At 36.6% G+C, this 18,725-nt stretch overlaps 1 protein-coding gene and 2 long non-coding RNA genes across 4 annotated transcripts in view; all 3 read left to right on the top strand.

Annotated features, from left to right (window-relative positions):
- LOC110922502 (non-specific lipid-transfer protein) overlaps nt 1-18,725 on the top strand; it is a 37,389-nt gene that overhangs the window by 10,133 nt on the left and 8,531 nt on the right. Inside the window, exon 2 of one of the 2 annotated variants that reach the window (XM_022166795.2) lies at nt 19-184. The exons of the other annotated variant lie outside the window; for it this stretch is intronic. Coding sequence (XP_022022487.2) covers nt 19-28 — 10 coding nt within the window. The 3' untranslated portion in view covers nt 29-184. Of the gene's footprint in view, nt 1-18; nt 185-18,725 lie in introns of those variants that run through there. 2 annotated transcript variants of the gene reach the window in all.
- On the top strand, nt 4,364-5,673 carry LOC110922093. Its single transcript, XR_002582863.2, has 3 exons — nt 4,364-4,500; nt 5,012-5,079; nt 5,605-5,673. It is a non-coding gene; the product is annotated as an uncharacterized LOC110922093 (long non-coding RNA).
- LOC118489002 lies at nt 9,749-12,333 on the top strand. Its single transcript, XR_004885649.1, has 3 exons — nt 9,749-10,443; nt 10,955-11,022; nt 11,548-12,333. It is a non-coding gene; the product is annotated as an uncharacterized LOC118489002 (long non-coding RNA).

Here is an 18,725-nt window from a genome sequence, read left to right as displayed (position 1 = left end):
TTATGCTTTTATTTGCAGGGTGAAATAGGTATGGCCTATGGAACTATTTCATAAGCATGGATAATAGGCTTAATATGCACCAATTACTTGTGGAATTGATGTTGTAATAATTTTAACATTATTATTTGTGTCTCTTGTAATAGAAATTATTTGTTTATAATTTATATGATAACTATTGTAGATATTTAAAATGAAAATAAAAGTAATCATATAACTAAGGTGAGAAACTTATGTATCATATGGAGTTGTATAATTGAAATATTAAATAGTTAATAAGGAAAAAAGATAAAGAAAATAGTTAAGAAAAGAAATATTGAATTATTGAAATATTCATAATAGATAGTTAATATTCATAATATAACTAAGGTGAGAAACTTATGTATCATACGGAGTTGTATAATTGAAATATTAAATAGTTAATAAGGAAAAAAGATAAAGGAAATAGTTAAGAAAAGAAATATTGAATTAATGAAATATTCATAAAATAAATACTAATAAAGAAAATAATAATAGTTGAGAAACAATAAAGAGAAAGAATTTTATTCGGTTACTTGTTTATGAGGTATAGCTTGGGCCTATAGAAAAATAAACAAGAAAAGTTTCAAACGGTTACAAGAATCTTGGTCACATATAATTGTGTCACATAGTGTAACTAATGACTTATTTATTATGTATAGTTTAGTGTCAAATATGAGTAACCGATTTGTCTTTTCATTTTAGACTACTTTTATTTAATTTTTAACTGTTTGACTACCTAGAGATAAACATAAAAAATCGACATGTTCATAAGAAAGTGGGTTGAAGTTATCACATCTACAAAACATATATAAACATATGCAAAGAGTTAAAATAAGTTATGATATCAAATCGAAATAAGAATAAAAGAAGATAATTACTTGAATATTTTCGGCTAGAATGATATGACAAAAAAAAATACAATGGGATTGGAAAAATCATAAAAAATAGAGTAAACTGTAATTTTACACCCTGGTTTGTGGGCAATCACAACTTTACACCCTATTTCAAAACTTTTGCTATATTACACCCCACGTATGTCAATTTGGCTAAATGTTGGACCCTGTTGTTAAATGACCTCACTTGTCTGTTAGTTGTGATGTTAAATGACAGTTATACCCTTTCTTTTTACACCCCGTTTTTTTAACATCTACATGTTTTACCCCATGTGGCGAAAAGATAGTGATATATTTTCTTATTATTCCTTGTTCTTTGTAACACCCATACGTTTTAAACCCTGCAAATCTATTAAGCATTCCCGCCTTAAATGTTTAACCCTGAAAAGTCAAACAACCCTTAAACATTGACCATGCAAAGTCAAACATGTAATTCATGCCCAATTACCAATTTGAAGGTAGGATTTCATCAAAGACATTCAAACTGAAAAAAATATAAGTTAGATATTAATAACTTCACATTAATTATAAGATCTTGGTAAAAATAAATTACCTAACTTCAAGATCACCTAATTTTTCCTAACATCAAATAATAAGTTACTAATCATATGGGCATATTATGCTACTCTAGATGCAAATGCCATCCTGGTCCAAGTTACATGTCTAGTAGTGGCACATCAAGGATTGGTTTATCAAATACAGTTATAACCAAGTGAACGACCATTCTTGGGAAGGTAGCAGTGACCCTAAATTCTACTTCAAAACAAGGTTTACAATAAGTAGTATTACAACAATGTTTACAATTCATAGTGTTTAAAACACAGTTCTGTGAAACACAACATACATGATAGACCCACTTCATTCGAAACACAATGATCGAAAACATAGTTCAGTTTAAAAAACTCTTCTGTTTACCTATGTGAAACACAATGATCGAAAACTCTTTTGTGATTCAATATGTGCTAATGTCAAGCTTGATGAAAATGACCCAATGATCAGATTATGTTAAGATCAATGAAATGCCCCAAATAATTCAAAATTAAATAGTTAACTCTAACTTTATTTGAGACTAATTTAACATAATCGACCAATAAACCTAACAGACAATCCTTATTAAAACACCGAAACATTAACAAGCACAATAATCGAAAACACATACATAAGCTAAATTGTTATTTTTTAAGTGATTACCAAGAATGGATAGTGGTAAGATGCGAAGCATTGTCGGGATCGACTTTTGTTGTTGATTGTGAACAATGGATTTGCAGGTCTCGCCTGTGGCAACTAGTTAATCTGATTGTAAGCCTATCGATACATCATTAGTAGAGCTGCTTATCATTTTTCATTCTTCATTTTTAACCGTATTTGACCGACCACTAGTGTATCATCATCTTTTCTTATCTTTCCAAGAAACTCATTTTTGATTTTTGGATTTTTTTAATGTTTTTGTAGTTTAGAAATTTTTCAATGTTTCTGGATTTTTTGAATTACTCCCCCTCAAATACATAAAATAAATAACTAAAAGACATATTTTTGGATTTTTGAAATTTTCTGATGTTTTTATATTTTCTTAAGATTTCTCGCCCTAAAATGCAAAAAGTAAATAAAATGAAAATCTTTTTGTATTTTTTTGATTTTTTTAAGAAAATATTTACAAAAATGATTTGCCGAAGATGATCTACTCGGGTTTCACCTTGATGCCATTGACCAAAAGAAGATAATCAAAACGTGATTTATCAAAAGCTTTTGTAAACAGGTCGACACGTTGGTGATCCTGTGGATTTTAACAACATCGATATGTTTTTTTTTCATAACAATCTCGTATGAAATGAGACTTAATTTCGATGTGTTTGGTCTTTGAGTGTTGTACAGGATTGTGAGTGATCTGTAAAGCAACTTCATTATCAACATAAATAGGAGTAGTTAGGAATTCAAAACCGTAGTCGCGCATTTGCTGTTGGATCCATAAAACCTGGGAGCAGCAACTAGAAGCCGAAATGTACTCAGCCTCGCAAGTTGAAGTGGCCACACAGGTCTGCTTTTTACATTGCCACGTGACTAGGCGATTCCCCAAGAACTGACATCCCGCTGATGTTGACTTTGCATCAATCTTGCAGCCACCATGATCAGAATCACTAAATGCAATCAAATCAAAGTTATCATCCTTAGGATACCACAGACTGGTGTCTGGACAACCCTTCAGATAACGAAAAATCCTCATAACAGCCATCATATGAGAAACCTTCGGATTGGACTAGTAACTAGCAAGAAGACATGTTGGATACATAATATCAGGCCTTGAAGCAGTAAGATACATGAGAGATCCGATCATAGCACGATAGAGAGTTGGTTCCACATGTTCACCGGTTCCGTCAGGTGTAATCCCATGATTTTGAGCCAGAGGAGTCCCCGCAGGCTTCGAATCTTCCATCTGAAATCGTTTCAAGATATCCCCAACGTACTTTGTCTGATGAATGAAGATCCCTTTCTCAGATTGATGAACCTACAAACCTAAAAAGAAATTCATTTCTCCCATAGCACCCATCTCGAACTTCTCTTGTATCACCCGCTCAAATACCTTGCACATTTCATCATTTGTAGACCCGAAGATGATATCATCAACATACACCTAAACCAGCAACAAATCCTCGTTTCTTTCCTTGATGAAGAGTGTACAGTCGATCAACCCACGCCGAAAACCATTCTGCAACAGATAGGTAGACAACGTTTCATACCAAGCCCTTGGAGCTTGATGAAGACCATAAAGTGCCTTGTTCAGAAGCCAAACTCTGTCAGGATAAATCGGATCTTCAAAACCAGGCAGTTGCTCAACATATACTTCTTCCTCGACCATACCATGAAGAAATGTACTTTTCACATCCATTTGATAAACAGTGAACTTTTTTTAGGACGCATAAGCCAAGAAAATCCTTATCGCCTCAAGACGTGCCACCGGTGCATAAACTTCATTATAATCAATACCTTCTACCTGATTAAAGCCCTGGACAACTGATGCGGGCCCAAGTGTGGAAAAGCGGGCCATCTTGTATTTGGAGGCCTAAGATGTAACACCCCGAAAACGGGTTTGGTAATCAAACCCCGTTAGCACTAAAAGACGGGTAAAATACCGTTAGCGGTAAAACTTATCCGGTAAATATTAGGATTTTAAATAATTAATCCTAATATTAGATAAGAAGTGAATAAATGCTTGAGACAATAAAGTTATGAAAGGCCCGAGTTAACGGGACTTAAAATATAACGGGTTATAACTTCCCGAACCTATTAAGTTAACTAGGGATAATTAACCTAGTTATTAGTATGAGGCTAAGTGATAAATAGTGAGTTGTAGCTTCAAATGATCAAAATAAAACATGGGGGACTAGGGTTGCCTAGTGAAGAAACTTGTTTTAATTAAATCAAGAAATAAAACACAACACACACTAAGAGTGTGTGTGTGTGCGTACGACCAGGAGGGGCTCCAAGGAGCCAAACCCTAGCTTGATCAATACCTTCAAATTGGAGGATCAATTCAAGACCAAATCAATGCATGAACGCGTATAAACGATCACCGAGTCAAGAGGATCGAAAGGTATGTCAAATTTTGTAATTTGGTGATACCTTGAGATTTTGATGAACAATCAAAATCGAAAATCTGGAATGAATATTGATGTATATAAGTGTTATTATGATGAAATCTTCGTTAGAAACAAACCCTAGTTGAAAACTTGACGAATTGAGGCCCAAACTAGGGATTTGATAATTACCCTATCATGTCTTAAATGAGTTTTGTAGAAATATGGTGAACACTCGAATTAGGGTGCTAAATGGATGAACCTTGATGTTGTGATGCTAGTTCTAGGTGTAGTTCATGTACACTAGACATAGAGGCATGATTTTGATACTAAAACTTGATTAAAATGATGAACATGATTAGAGAAAATATGCTTGTAAATCTCGCCTACAAGGTGTTTGTTAAAATGCCTGAATGAATGTTGAAAAGAGGATCTTATGAAAGAAATGCGTAATTGGCTAATTTGACTAATTACGTGAAATATGGGCTAAAACGGATTATAATAATAGTTTGACACTCTACAAGCTAGGTGGAGGCTTGGGAAAGAAGCGGTCAAACGAATCAAGCACGAGAAGAAAAAGCGTATTCGGGTGCGAGGTAAGTATGGCTTACACTAGTCTTGTATTTTAGAATATCCTCTTATCGTATTAGTTACGAATAAGATAAATACATAATTGCGGTATGATGTTCCGGCGTGTAGACGCACGGAACAAGTTGGACAAGCATGACAAGAAACCATGTTGATGGTTTAGAAAAGACTTAAAATCAGTAATTCGATTATTTTATGATAAATGGAAAATGAAACGTTGGAATGGTTGCCTTATAGGGTAAATCAAAACAAACAATAAGGGTAAAACGGTAAAATTGGTCACGCGTTGACCATAACTATTGATTTTGAATGGCACCGTATGACGTAAGCTATGATAGGCTAAAAAGCGTTAGGGAACGACCAATAGGTGAAATGACCGCACGGTGTAAACCGGAGCGAGTCGTATAGATGAGTTGGTAATAAATGCCATCTCGTCAACCTAACCGGTCACTTAGACCAAACGGGTCAAAAGGTGAAGATATCACCTCTTGACAATAACGACTAATGATTATTGTCGAGTTATATTATTTCAGGAGTAAATGTGAAATGGGTATTAGCAACGCCATGGATTAGCGGTAATAAAAGCAAGGTATTAAAAACGGGTTGATATATTGACCCGCGCCAGGTATGTGAAACAGGGTAACACTCATTTAGAATATGTGGTTCAACGAGTGCTAATAGAAGTCAAAATAAACATTTGGTTACTTGATAAGTAAACCAAATGTTTAATATAGTGAACATTGCGTTGGGAAGCTTAATGACTTTTCAAACAAAATCATAAGTTAAAAGAGGGATTTCGGGTCGAATATACTTCCAAAAGCCCTTCATCGTAAATGATTGGCTAAACGGACTAAAACGCCCTTATAAGCTAAATTGGACAAGCTACCTTTAAAGGTAGTTTTGAAACGAGTTTTACGATCAAGTAAGTAATTGAAATAAGTATTAAGTCGCAAAAGATGTAAACCTTTGGTCAAATGACTCTATACGAGTCTCTGTCGTAAATTTAGTAATCCGACGAGAAAAACTCGGATTATTTAGATTTCCCCCTTAAGTCCACCACAAATAAGTTTGTGGTGGAAGATCACTTGATAAGAAATGTTGTATGATAATGCTAGAAATGAATGAGAGCGTTTCATGGTCAAAATATGCATAAACACCCTTAACGGGTCAAAATATGCATAGGAGCGTAAATGGGTTTAAGATACGTAAGGAACCCGCGACTTGAACCTAATATGATAGAAATTATTGAAATTATGATTACCGTGAGAATAAGGATCAAACAAACATGTTTCGTTTGATAAAAACATGAATGGGTCAAAATTGCGGCAAATTGGAAAAGCTGGATGCAGAGTCCACCGTAAATTACGGTGCCACCGTAATTTACGGTGGAGATGAAAGTCTTACGTTAGCCCCCTACTGGTTTACGGTAGGGGCATGTAAAACCAGTGGCCACCGTAAATTACGGTGCCACCGTAATTTACGGTGGAGGTCAGGTTGAAATTGTTGTTTTGTTATCAATTGTTTCTCGAACCCGTTTAGACACGTTTAAAACCCTGTATAACTAAGCATTTCATGTTTATGAAATGTAGGTACACTATGGGATGCCGGAAGACGATCAAACTGAAGAACCGAACACAATAAAAACTCATGCTTCCGCACATTGCCTCGTTGTAAATTTTAACGACGAACCCAATCACGTTCATAGAATAGCTTATGAATTGTAAAAGTTTTAATTTACTCGGAATTGTCTAAGGATTCATAACACTAAATACATGTCGGTTTTCGTTATTTATACGAAACCTTTAAAATAATAACTAGAGTGTTACAAGTTGGTAATCAGAGCTCATGGTTAAAGAGTAAGGTGTGTTCGGTTCGAGGCTTGATCGCAAATCCGGTAAGCGTATGTATGTTAATCGTTTAGCGTATTAAAGTGTTGTAAACAACACATAGGGTTATCGTGAAATACACGTTACCCCAAATTAAATGATAGAAATGGTTAACAACATTTCGTGCGTTGACACATATAGTACAAAAGCCTTGTACTATGATACGGGCATTTAGTAAAGTTGACATTACTAACTTTGTGAATGTCTTGATTGAAGGACACTTACATTTAAAGATGGCAAAGGTTAAACAAATGCAAGATGTGATAGAGGAGCAGTCCGAGGCATGACAAGAGGAACATGCCCATCAAGGACTAAATCGCGTAACGACCGCGAACAAGGCTAATGGCAAGAGAAGCCCGTTAGGGCAGGCATTATCAGGTGCACGTTTTAAATCATTGCATAAATAGTAATATGCAACAGATATGTAGAAATTGAAAGTTGCATATGTAGATTGAAAACTTGGAAAGACCTGAATAGAAAACCTATCCGGGATATTGTTTCCAAGAAAAACAGATAGAGGTATTACTTACATAGGGCGTGATGTGAAAACTGTAAAAAGGTCATGCGTGTCATGTGTTAATCGCTTACTCTGGCCAAGTAAGTAGCGGCATATGATACCATGAACTTCTTATGGCGGACACGTTTACATCCGATGTAGTAAGGGCAGGGTGAATGGGACTAATTGAAAAGTACCCAAATGAATCAGATAAGCAAAATATTTGATAATAATGTAAACGCACAACCAAGTGACGGGGGCGTATTACATTAGGATAATGAGCCCGGGTGAAGGGGCAAACATCAAGCATGTAAAATGATTTAGACAAGTATTGGGAGGGAGTGTACTTACACTCGAACCCAGACAACATCAAGCATGTAAAATGATTTAGACAAGTATTGGGAGGGAGTGTACTTACACTCGAACCCAGACAACATCAAGCATGTAAAATGATTTAGACAAGTATTGGGAGGGAGTGTACTTACACTCGAACCCAGACAACATCAAGCATGTAAAACGATTTAGACAAATATTGGGAGGGAGTGATACTTACACTCGAACCCAGAAAACATCAAGCATGTAAAACGATTTAGACAAATATTGGGAGGGAGTGATACTTACACTCGAACCCAGAAAACATCAAGCATGTAAAACGATTTAGACAAATATTGGGAGGCAGTGATACTTACACTCGAACCCGGAGAATGTAAACATGTAAGATAAGTTAGATATGCATTGGGAGGGGGTGTACTTACACTCGAACCCGGAAAATGCAAATATGTTCCTTAACGGGTCATTTTTGTAAAACGTCGAACTTAAAGATAAAGTCAGAATATAAAAACCGAAGCGAGGTCTTAATGCATACCGGGAGGGTTGCAATAATAACAATTTCGGTAAAACACCCGGTGGATGGGTAAGAATTAAACACATGCGTAAACCAAGAGACGTGAACGCGGGTTGAAAGATCAAAGTAACGTGGATTACGAGTTATGACTATAAAATCTCGTATATAGAAATTGTGAGTAAATATGTTCAACTATTCGAAGTCGAATGGGTCGAATAAAGAATAAAGTTGATTGTTTATAAGTGATGGATTTCACATTAATAGGTCAAACATGTTGAATACAATATAACGCCGAATGGCACAAATGAGCACTAGCCAGATAAAGGTAGTGTTAAATGCAAGAGAATAATGAGCCCGGCAATGGGACATAATCAAACACGAATATATGTAAACTGGATAATGGTGAGCATCAGATAAACCGACGCGTAAATGACGTGAGAAATCATAAAGTCGGAAAATGTGCCCGAAAAGAAACGAATGTAGCCTTAGACTACGGTCAAGGTCAAAGATAATATCAAAACGATAATAAATGATGTTAAACAAAAACATGGTGCCTTAACGCCGTATGCGTATATAAATGTATACACATTTGAAGGAAGACTCGAATAAAAGATGATCTACGGAATCATCATAACCTACGAGATATTAATTAGAGCAAAAGGTCTACGGGGCCAAAACGACCCACGGGTCATGATTAGAAAGAGGTTATAAGGACTTCGCCTTAAAGAGGTGAATGTCTAATCAAAAATAGCCCATAAGGCTAAGTGATAAACCTACGGGTTAGATGGAATAAAGCAAGGAAATCAGTTAAGAATCCCCGCATAAAAACTAAGACTGTAAAGGATTAAATTACAGACTGTCAATATCCCGGTATGGATGATTGACACAAGATAAAGAAAATATCCTAAAACTAAAACTTCGGTTTTAGTAAGAAATAATGTTCTTACAAACATAAATTCTGATAGGAATTTAAATAGTAAGCATGAAAGATACAAGTCTTGACACTGATGGGCGCAAGATGATATATTCGAAAGGTGATATTCTCAAAAATGAAAGGTTGATATAAATTAAACATGATGTAACACAATCACGGTCAAGAAATGTAATGTGAAGTAGAATCACAATATGACCAAGCAAGCGGTAAAAAGAAACTGGACAAATAAGTCTAGATAGTGAGACCAGTTAAGGTCAACAATTCAAGTCAAGAAATTTGGTTTGCTCGAAAACAGTGGGATCGGTATAGCTGAACCGAATAGATAAATTTGAAAACAAAAGAATTTGTTGCTAAAAGTGAAATATTTCACTAAAGACCTTTAAACGGGTCAAAGTAACGGATTCACAAAGAATTTGATAGGATATGAAAGCGAGGAATATCGCTAAGTTAATTAAACCATTGGAAATAACGAGATTACGTTATTTTCAGTCGCATTATGTCATGTAAGATACATAGATGATTAATAACCAAAAGAGTATTACCATACTTTTCTGGTAATACTAGCAATCGGTTAAGATATGAGAAATGCTTAATTGATTATCGAGAGCAAATACATGGAGTTGAACTCGATAAATTAAGTAAGAACCGGTTTCGAGGACGAAACCTCTTTAAGGGGGGGTAGACTTGTAACACCCCGAAAACGGGTTTGGTAATCAAACCCCGTTAGCACTAAAAGACGGGTAAAATACCGTTAGCGGTAAAACTTATCCGGTAAATATTAGGATTTTAAATAATTAATCCTAATATTAGATAAGAAGTGAATAAATGCTTGAGACAATAAAGTTATGAAAGGCCCGAGTTAACGGGACTTAAAATATAACGGGTTATAACTTCCCGAACCTATTAAGTTAACTAGGGATAATTAACCTAGTTATTAGTATGAGGCTAAGTGATAAATAGTGAGTTGTAGCTTCAAATGATCAAAATAAAACATGGGGGACTAGGGTTGCCTAGTGAAGAAACTTGTTTTAATTAAATCAAGAAATAAAACACAACACACACTAAGAGTGTGTGTGTGTGTGCGTACGACCAGGAGGGGCTCCAAGGAGCCAAACCCTAGCTTGATCAATACCTTCAAATTGGAGGATCAATTCAAGACCAAATCAATGCATGAACGCGTATAAACGATCACCGAGTCAAGAGGATCGAAAGGTATGTCAAATTTTGTAATTTGGTGATACCTTGAGATTTTGATAAACAATCAAAATCGAAAATCTGGAATGAATATTGATGAATATAAGTGTTATTATGATGAAATCTTCGTTAGAAACAAACCCTAGTTGAAAACTTGACGAATTGAGGCCCAAACTAGGGATTTGATAATTACCCTATCATGTGTTAAATGAGTTTTGTAGAAATATGGTGAACACTCGAATTAGGGTGCTAAATGGATGAACCTTGATGTTGTGATGCTAGTTCTAGGTGTAGTTCATGTACACTAGACATAGAGGCATGATTTTGATACTAAAACTTGATTAAAATGATGAACATGATTAGAGAAAATATGCTTGTAAATCTCGCCTACAAGGTGTTTGTTAAAATGCCTGAATGAATGTTGAAAAGGGGATCTTATGAAAGAAATGCGTAATTGGCTAATTTGACTAATTACGTGAAATATGGGCTAAAACGGATTATAATAATAGTTTGACACTCTACAAGCTAGGTGGAGGCTTGGGAAAGAAGCGGCCAAACGAATCAAGCACGTGAAGAAAAAGCGTATTCGGGTGCGAGGTAAGTATGGCTTACACGAGTCTTGTATTTTAGAATATCCTCTTATCGTATTAGTTACGAATAAGATAAATACATAATTACGGTATGATGTTCCGGCGTGTAGACGCACGGAACAAGTTGGACAAGCATGACAAGAAACCATGTTGATGGTTTAGAAAAGACTTAAAATCAGTAATTCGATTATTTTATGATAAATGGAAAATGAAACGTTGGAATGGTTGCCTTATAGGGTAAACCAAAACAAACAATAAGGGTAAAACGGTAAAATTGGTCACGCGTTGACCATAACTATTGATTTTGAATGGCACCGTATGACGTAAGCTATGATAGGCTAAAAAGCGTTAGGGAACGACCAATAGGTGAAATGACCGCACGGTGTAAACCGGAGCGAGTCGTATAGATGAGTTGGTAATAAATGCCATCTCGTCAACCTAACCGGTCACTTAGACCAAACGGGTCAAAAGGTGAAGATATCACCTCTTGACAATAACGACTAATGATTATTGTCGAGTTATATTATTTCAGGAGTAAATGTGAAATGGGTATTAGCAACGCCATGGATTAGCGGTTATAAAAGCAAGGTATTAAAAACGGGTTGATATATTGACCCACGCCAGGTATGTGAAACAGGGTAACACTCATTTAGAATATGTGGTTCAACGAGTGCTAATAGAAGTCAAAATAAACATTTGGTTACTTGATAAGTAAACCAAATGTTTAATATAGTGAACATTGCGTTGGGAAGCTTAATGACTTTTCAAACAAAATCATAAGTTAAAAGAGGGATTTCGGGTCGAATATACTTCCAAAAGCCCTTCATCGTAAATGATTGGCTAAACGGACTAAAACGCCCTTATAAGCTAAATTGGACAAGCTACCTTTAAAGGTAGTTTTGAAACGAGTTTTACGATCAAGTAAGTAATTGAAATAAGTATTAAGTCGCAAAAGATGTAAACCTTTGGTCAAATGACTCTATACGAGTCTCTGTCGTAAATTTAGTAATCCGACGAGAAAAACTCGGATTATTTAGATTTCCCCCTTAAGTCCACCACAAATAAGTTTGTGGTGGAAGATCACTTGATAAGAAATGTTGTATGATAATGCTAGAAATGAATGAGAGCGTTTCATGGTCAAAATATGCATAAACACCCTTAACGGGTCAAAATATGCATAGGAGCGTAAATGGGTTTAAGATACGTAAGGAACCCGCGACTTGAACCTAATATGATAGAAATTATTGAAATTATGATTACCGTGAGAATAAGGATCAAACAAACATGTTTCGTTTGATAAAAACATGAATGGGTCAAAATTGCGGCAAATTGGAAAAACTGGATGCAGAGTCCACCGTAAATTACGGTGCCACCGTAATTTACGGTGGAGATGAAAGTCTTACGGTAGCCCCCTACTGGTTTACGGTAGGGGCATGTAAAACCAGTGGCCACCGTAAATTACGGTGCCACCGTAATTTACGGTGGAGGTCAGGTTGAAATTGTTGTTTTGTTATCAATTGTTTCTCGAACCCGTTTAGACACGTTTAAAACCCTGTATAACTAAGCATTTCATGTTTATGAAATGTAGGTACACTATGGGATGCCGGAAGACGATCAAACTGAAGAACCGAACACAATAAAGACTCATGCTTCCGCACATTGCCTCGTTGTAAATTTTAACGACGAACCCAATCACGTTCATAGAATAGCTTATGAATTGTAAAAGTTTTAATTTACTCAGAATTGTCTAAGGATTCATAACACTAAATACATGTCGGTTTTCGTTATTTATACGAAACCTTTAAAATAATAACTAGAGTGTTACATAAGATCGCGTAACAAAACGGGCTTCACTAAAATGGCTCTAACTTGGGCTACGGGGGTCCGTTTTGGGCGTGTGACCAGGCGAAACGAACGTGAGAACGAGCTCTATCTTGGTGCAATCGTCTGGGCAAAAAAACGCTTATTTCTATTAGTTATTTCCATTTTTATGTTTTTTCAAGTATTTTGGGCATTTTATTTTTGGGCTTGTGTTTGGCATGTTGTCTTTTTTAGGCCCATTTCGAATTTATGTTCCTATTTATATGTTACTCTAGTGAAATGAAAGATCAGACTTGAATTTTGAGAAAACTTATTTTTTCACTTGAATTTCCGTGCCCTTTGGGTTGAATTTTGGGGTTGGGGAAGAACTACACGGGTATTCGCAGAATCAACGTGTTTGATCTTCATTATCGTACTACGCACTACATCAGTTGGTATCAGAGCTAAATTCCTGGCTCAAAATGGCTTGTGAGAGGGATTATCGCTTGTACCACACTCTACCATGTTTTGATGAATACGAGGATGAGCAATGGTATTCTTGGGCATGCGATGATGATTCGGGTGGCACAAGTAGTGTGCTCACCATTAGACATGACCACAAAAAAGAGTCGACGATCATGGGAGCCGGTGATGATGAATCAAGTTTCAAAAGTCATAGCGTTAAGGGTGATAGTCCTACTATGATAACGGGTGGTCCAGCGGCTACAGTTGGAACTCAACCTGTTAGCATGGGGGGCTTGCAAAGAAATTTCATGAGCAAAGCAATGAAGTCGAAGGCATTAAGAAACAGAATAGATTTTGGTGCTTCTCAAATTTAGTTTTGTACAATTTTAAAAGGTAATTTTCCAACAAATAGTTTTGAGGAAATTATTTTGGATGATGAAAACCATGGTATACAAAATTCTCATGCTGTAAAAATCTGGTACGAGGTTCTATTTGAAAATTTGGTTGATGGCCAGATTGTGGAGGTTGGAGAAGCTATGCCGTCAAAAGATCCCCCTCATATTGATCAAAATGAAGAAAAAGTTGTTAAACTGGATGGGTATTTTGTAAAAAAATACAATGAGGTCCATGGTTTACGACTATATGGTTATTTAGTTGGAACTATATTAATTGAGAGGGTCAAGACAATAGTGAACAAGAAATGGTCCTATGCTCCGTTCGACCTAGGTGGTACAGGTTTAGAGTCAAATGAGATAACCCGTGAAGTAGAACTACTTGGGCGGGCCTTGATAATAAGAGAAAAGAATCGGATTGATGTTCCTTTCGATCCAGGTGGCTTTAGCCTGGGACAAAACTTGAGGTCGAGTTTTTCCAAAGGTGGGGAGAATGATGCGGGAATATCAAGTGTCGACTCAATTATGTAATGAAATAAATCCACATTTAGTGTTCATTAAGTTTTGTTTTAATTTATGTCCATTGAGTTGATCATAAAACTCTATATAAGTTCTCATGTAATTTGTATTGGGGGATAGTTTTTGAGTTTTATAAAATAATTGTTTGACTTTTTTTAAAATTCTTGTCTTTTGGGGGATGAATTTGGGGGTTTGGGAAAAGATCTTCGCGGGTATTCTTAGAATCAACGTGTTTGATCTTCGTTTCCGTATCACGCGCTACATCAACAACCAATCTCGTTTTATTTCTCACAACGACACCTCGGTTATCCTTCTTGCACTTGTAAACCCATCGAGTACCAATCTTCTTATAGTTCGGGGGCCTGTCAACCAATTTCCACACGCCCAATTTCTGAAACTGCTGAAGTTCCTCTTGCATTGCTTCAACCCATGAATCGTCTTTCATTGCCTCCTTCCACGATTTTGGCTCAACTTGACAAATATAGCAGGCGAAAGACCAATCATTCTGTTCCCCGGATTCTCTAATTGCCGAATACAATCCAGCATTCTGGTTGTTTCAAAGTTGATTACGTTTCTGCACACCACTTTGGACATCTCCGATAATATTCTGCCGAGGAAGAGTATCATGAATTTGAGTTTCAGGAACATCAGGAACTCAAGCATTAATACCCAAATTGTTGATATTCAAATCAACAACCAAATCGATGCCTGGAGATGTGGTAGATGTTGATGTATTCCCTTTAGCATTGTCTTGAATCTGCACCTGAGAAGTTGCTTCAGAAACACCTTGAACAGGAGCTTGGACAGGAGCTGAAGTTGCTTCAATTGCATCATGAAACTCCTCATCTTCCGACGAAACATTATAATCAGCTGCATCTTCAAACTCCTCATTTTAAACAACATTATTAACCAAGACTCTTGTCGGTTAACAATAACTGGTCGCACTAAAGATGAGTCAACTGCTGCATCACCTTCAAGTAACATTTGTGCTGCTACAGACGCATCATCAAAAGTTGGCAGATTAAAGGAGTTAAATAGTCCATCATAATCAAACATCCAAGGAGAACACGGAGCTCTCACACATTCAGTGTACCTTTGAACCCTAACTTCACCCCATTCTTCAATCTTTTTAGTTGTCAGATTCCACACCCTGAAATTTAGAGTAGCATACCCAAGAAAGAAACCTTCGATAGCCCTTGGACCAAATTTTCCATGTGGATCAATCATAGTGCATGGAGCTCCAAAAGGTTCTAAGTAAGACACATCCGGTTTCCTTTTATGCAACAATTCGAAACATGTTTTCCCATGCCTTTTAACAGTAAGAACTCTGTTCAAAGTATAAAAGCAGTAGCCACAACATCCCCCCAAAAAGTAAACAGGAAACTCCGACTCCACTAACATAGTTCTTGCCGTCTCGATAAGCGTTCTATTCTTCCTCTCAGCGACACCATTCTGTTGAGGAGTATAATGAGAACTGTACTCATGCAGAATTCCCTTAGAAGTACAAAACTCATCCATAACCTGATTCTTAAATTCCGTGCCGTTGTCACTTCCGATTCGCTTTACCTTCAAAGTGTATAAATTCTCAAGTAAAGTAAGTAGATTTTTGAGGATTCCCGGAGTCTCACTCTTGTGTGCCATCATCGCTACCCATGAGAATCTTAAATAGTCATTAGTAACAACCAAACAATAAGCATCTCCAAACGTAGTCTTGTGCTTCATAGGTCCAAAGAGGTCCATATGAAGATGTTCAAGAGGCATGTTGACGGTGTTGACTTTATTGATCGGATGGGACTTCTTCGTTTGCTTTCCTTTTCGGCACGATACAAAGACGTCTTGTAAATGAAAACTCTTGACTGGTACACCATTCACAAGGTTATTTCTCACCAAATGGTTCATTTTTCTCAAGTGAATGTGACCCATACGTCTGTGCCAAGATATAGACTCCTTTTCAGTGGCCTTTGAGACAAAACATGTAACTTATGCAGACGTGGTAATAGCTTGGCTCATGTCAAGAATATACAGATCGTTAATTCTTGGAGCCGTCAACAGAATCCATTCTTTGGGAATTTTGTAACCGGGCTTCAGCACATAACAACCAGTATCATCAAAATGAACCGTGAACTTCTTGTCACAGATTTGCGAAACACTAAGAAGACTGTGATCAATTTGCCGAACATAATTGATCTTGTCAAAACTCACAATACCATCGGAAATCATTCCTTCTCCAGTGATGTAACTGCCTTTATTGCCAGCAAAGGCAACATAACCTCCCCTAATGCTTTTCACATCATACAGGAGCCTTAAGTCGCCTGTCATGTGCTGGGATACTCCACTGTCAACAATCTAAAGACTATTCACAGTTCCTCCTGGAACACCCTGCACAACACACTACATGATCAGTTTGAGATAGGGACCCAAGCCTTAGTGGTCTTGGGTCGACCCTTATCATCAAGAAATGTGATTTCTATCTCTTGATGATTTGGAAATGGTGTGCCTCCCCCTGAAACTGTACCGGTTTTAGGTTTCCAAGATTGTTGTCGTTTACCAGATTGATTATTATTTACAGATTTAGACACCTCTGGTTTTGACGAGTTTGATGAACTTGGTTCCTTTTCGACAACATCCGGTTTTAATGCTTTCTCGATTACCTTAACATTTTTATGTCGTTCTTTTGCTTCTTGTTCCTTAACAGTACGTTTTTCTTGTTTAGGTGACACAGGATGACGTTGGTAATTCTTTTCAGGAGGGGCTTTTTCAATAAACTTTGGTTTTGGTGGGTTTGTACAATTTTTTATTATATGACCAAATTCCCCACATTTAAAGCAAGATCTCCTTTCAACAAATTTAGGAGATTCTGATCGATGTCCCGATGTTGAACCTGCAGGCCTTGAGGTACTAGCTTCATTATCACACCCATTTGTATGTTGAGTGTAATTGTTTTCACTGTTACGTTTCAAGATTTTGACTTGCTGGACAAATCTAGTAATAGATTTGTTTTCAAAAGTCCTACCTTTGTCAGTACCGCTTGAGGCCACAAATTTAACATCCCTTCCCCTTTTCTTGTTTCGAACTCCTTTTGGTTCAAACTTAGGTTTTTGAGCGCGTTTTTCCTGTTATTTACCTTTAGGGGCGATTGGTTGTTCCTCGGTTGGTAATTTTTTATTCCCGTATTGTTTTCTAACTTCAGATTTTGGAATAGGATCACACTGAGTTACTGTAACTCTCAGGATCGCCTTACCCAAAAACTTACTGGTAGAATCTTCCAAAACTCTATCAATCATTGATGGATTAACATTTTTAATTGGGAAATCCTTGTTTGAGTAAATTTTATCATCACCAATCAAAGTATACAACACATTATCGCCCTTAAACGTAGACACAGATTCCTCCACAGATTTGATCGAATCAATCTCTTATTTTGCAACTGATTGTGCAAAAGGGGCAACTGGAGTAGGAGGATTAGACAAGATATGATTCTCAACTAGAATTTCTACTCCTTTCTTCTTATCAAGAGATTGATCCTGATAACTCGTATCTGATTCATCCAATTCATCATCTGACGAAACAGAATCCTCAATTATTGGAGGACTTTGTTCCACAGCACAAGACACATTTTCTGTCTTTTCAGATTCCTTTGATGGATCATCCAGTTTGAACCCTAAACCAGCTGCAAAATCTTCGGGATTAAGAGGTACAGATGGTTCAAACCTTGGTATTTCTTCCACATCAGGTAACTTGGTATAATTGTGTCTCAATGGAGGTGGACACAATTTATACCCAATGCACTTAGCATCTCCTTTCAGCTTTTGAACCTCGATGATATGATCAAGCACATATCGGGAGTTAGAATAACTCTCTAATTTGAGCTCGATCGCATCATGCTCGCATTTGGCAATCGCTAACTCCTTCTTTAATTTTTCAATGATATTAATATAGTTATTAATACCCGTTTGCTTGTTCAAATCTGTTTTTGTTAATTCAGATACACTTTTCTTAAGCGTTTCAATTACAGATTTGAATTCTTTTTCATTATGAGTTAGATCCATATTTGCCTCCTTGCATTTCAGAAGGTCAACTACCAACCCCTGATTGTGACTAGTAACTACTTCTAGCTTACGTTTCAATTCTACACAATCATTGCATACACTAGAAGTTTCGGTGTGTATCTTACTAGTCGAAGCTGTAGCAGTTACCATAAAGGCAGTTTGATAAGAAAAAGATCTATCCTCGGTGAAGAATTTTTCCATTTCCTTGGATGCAACTTCATCTTTCCTTATCAACATAGATTTCTGACTTTTAAGCTCCTCAGCTTCTTTTAGATCCTCAGCTTCTTTCAGTAAACTGTCAACCTCAACATCAAGATTTTCCTTTACATCTGAATCTGAACCATAACCACCCACATTTGAGCTTTCCTTATCCGAGCTACCGCTGTACCCAGAACTTTCATCATCCTCAGAGAACTCCTCACTGTGAACATGTTTGATATACTTGATGATCTTAGCATAAGAAGCAGTTCCTCCATTTTCTTCAT

Source organism: Helianthus annuus, chromosome 17 (genome assembly GCF_002127325.2).
Source record: "Helianthus annuus cultivar XRQ/B chromosome 17, HanXRQr2.0-SUNRISE, whole genome shotgun sequence".
NCBI lineage: Eukaryota > Viridiplantae > Streptophyta > Magnoliopsida > Asterales > Asteraceae > Helianthus > Helianthus annuus.
Note: the sequence above shows the minus strand (reverse complement) of the source record. Positions and strands in the feature narration are given on the sequence as shown.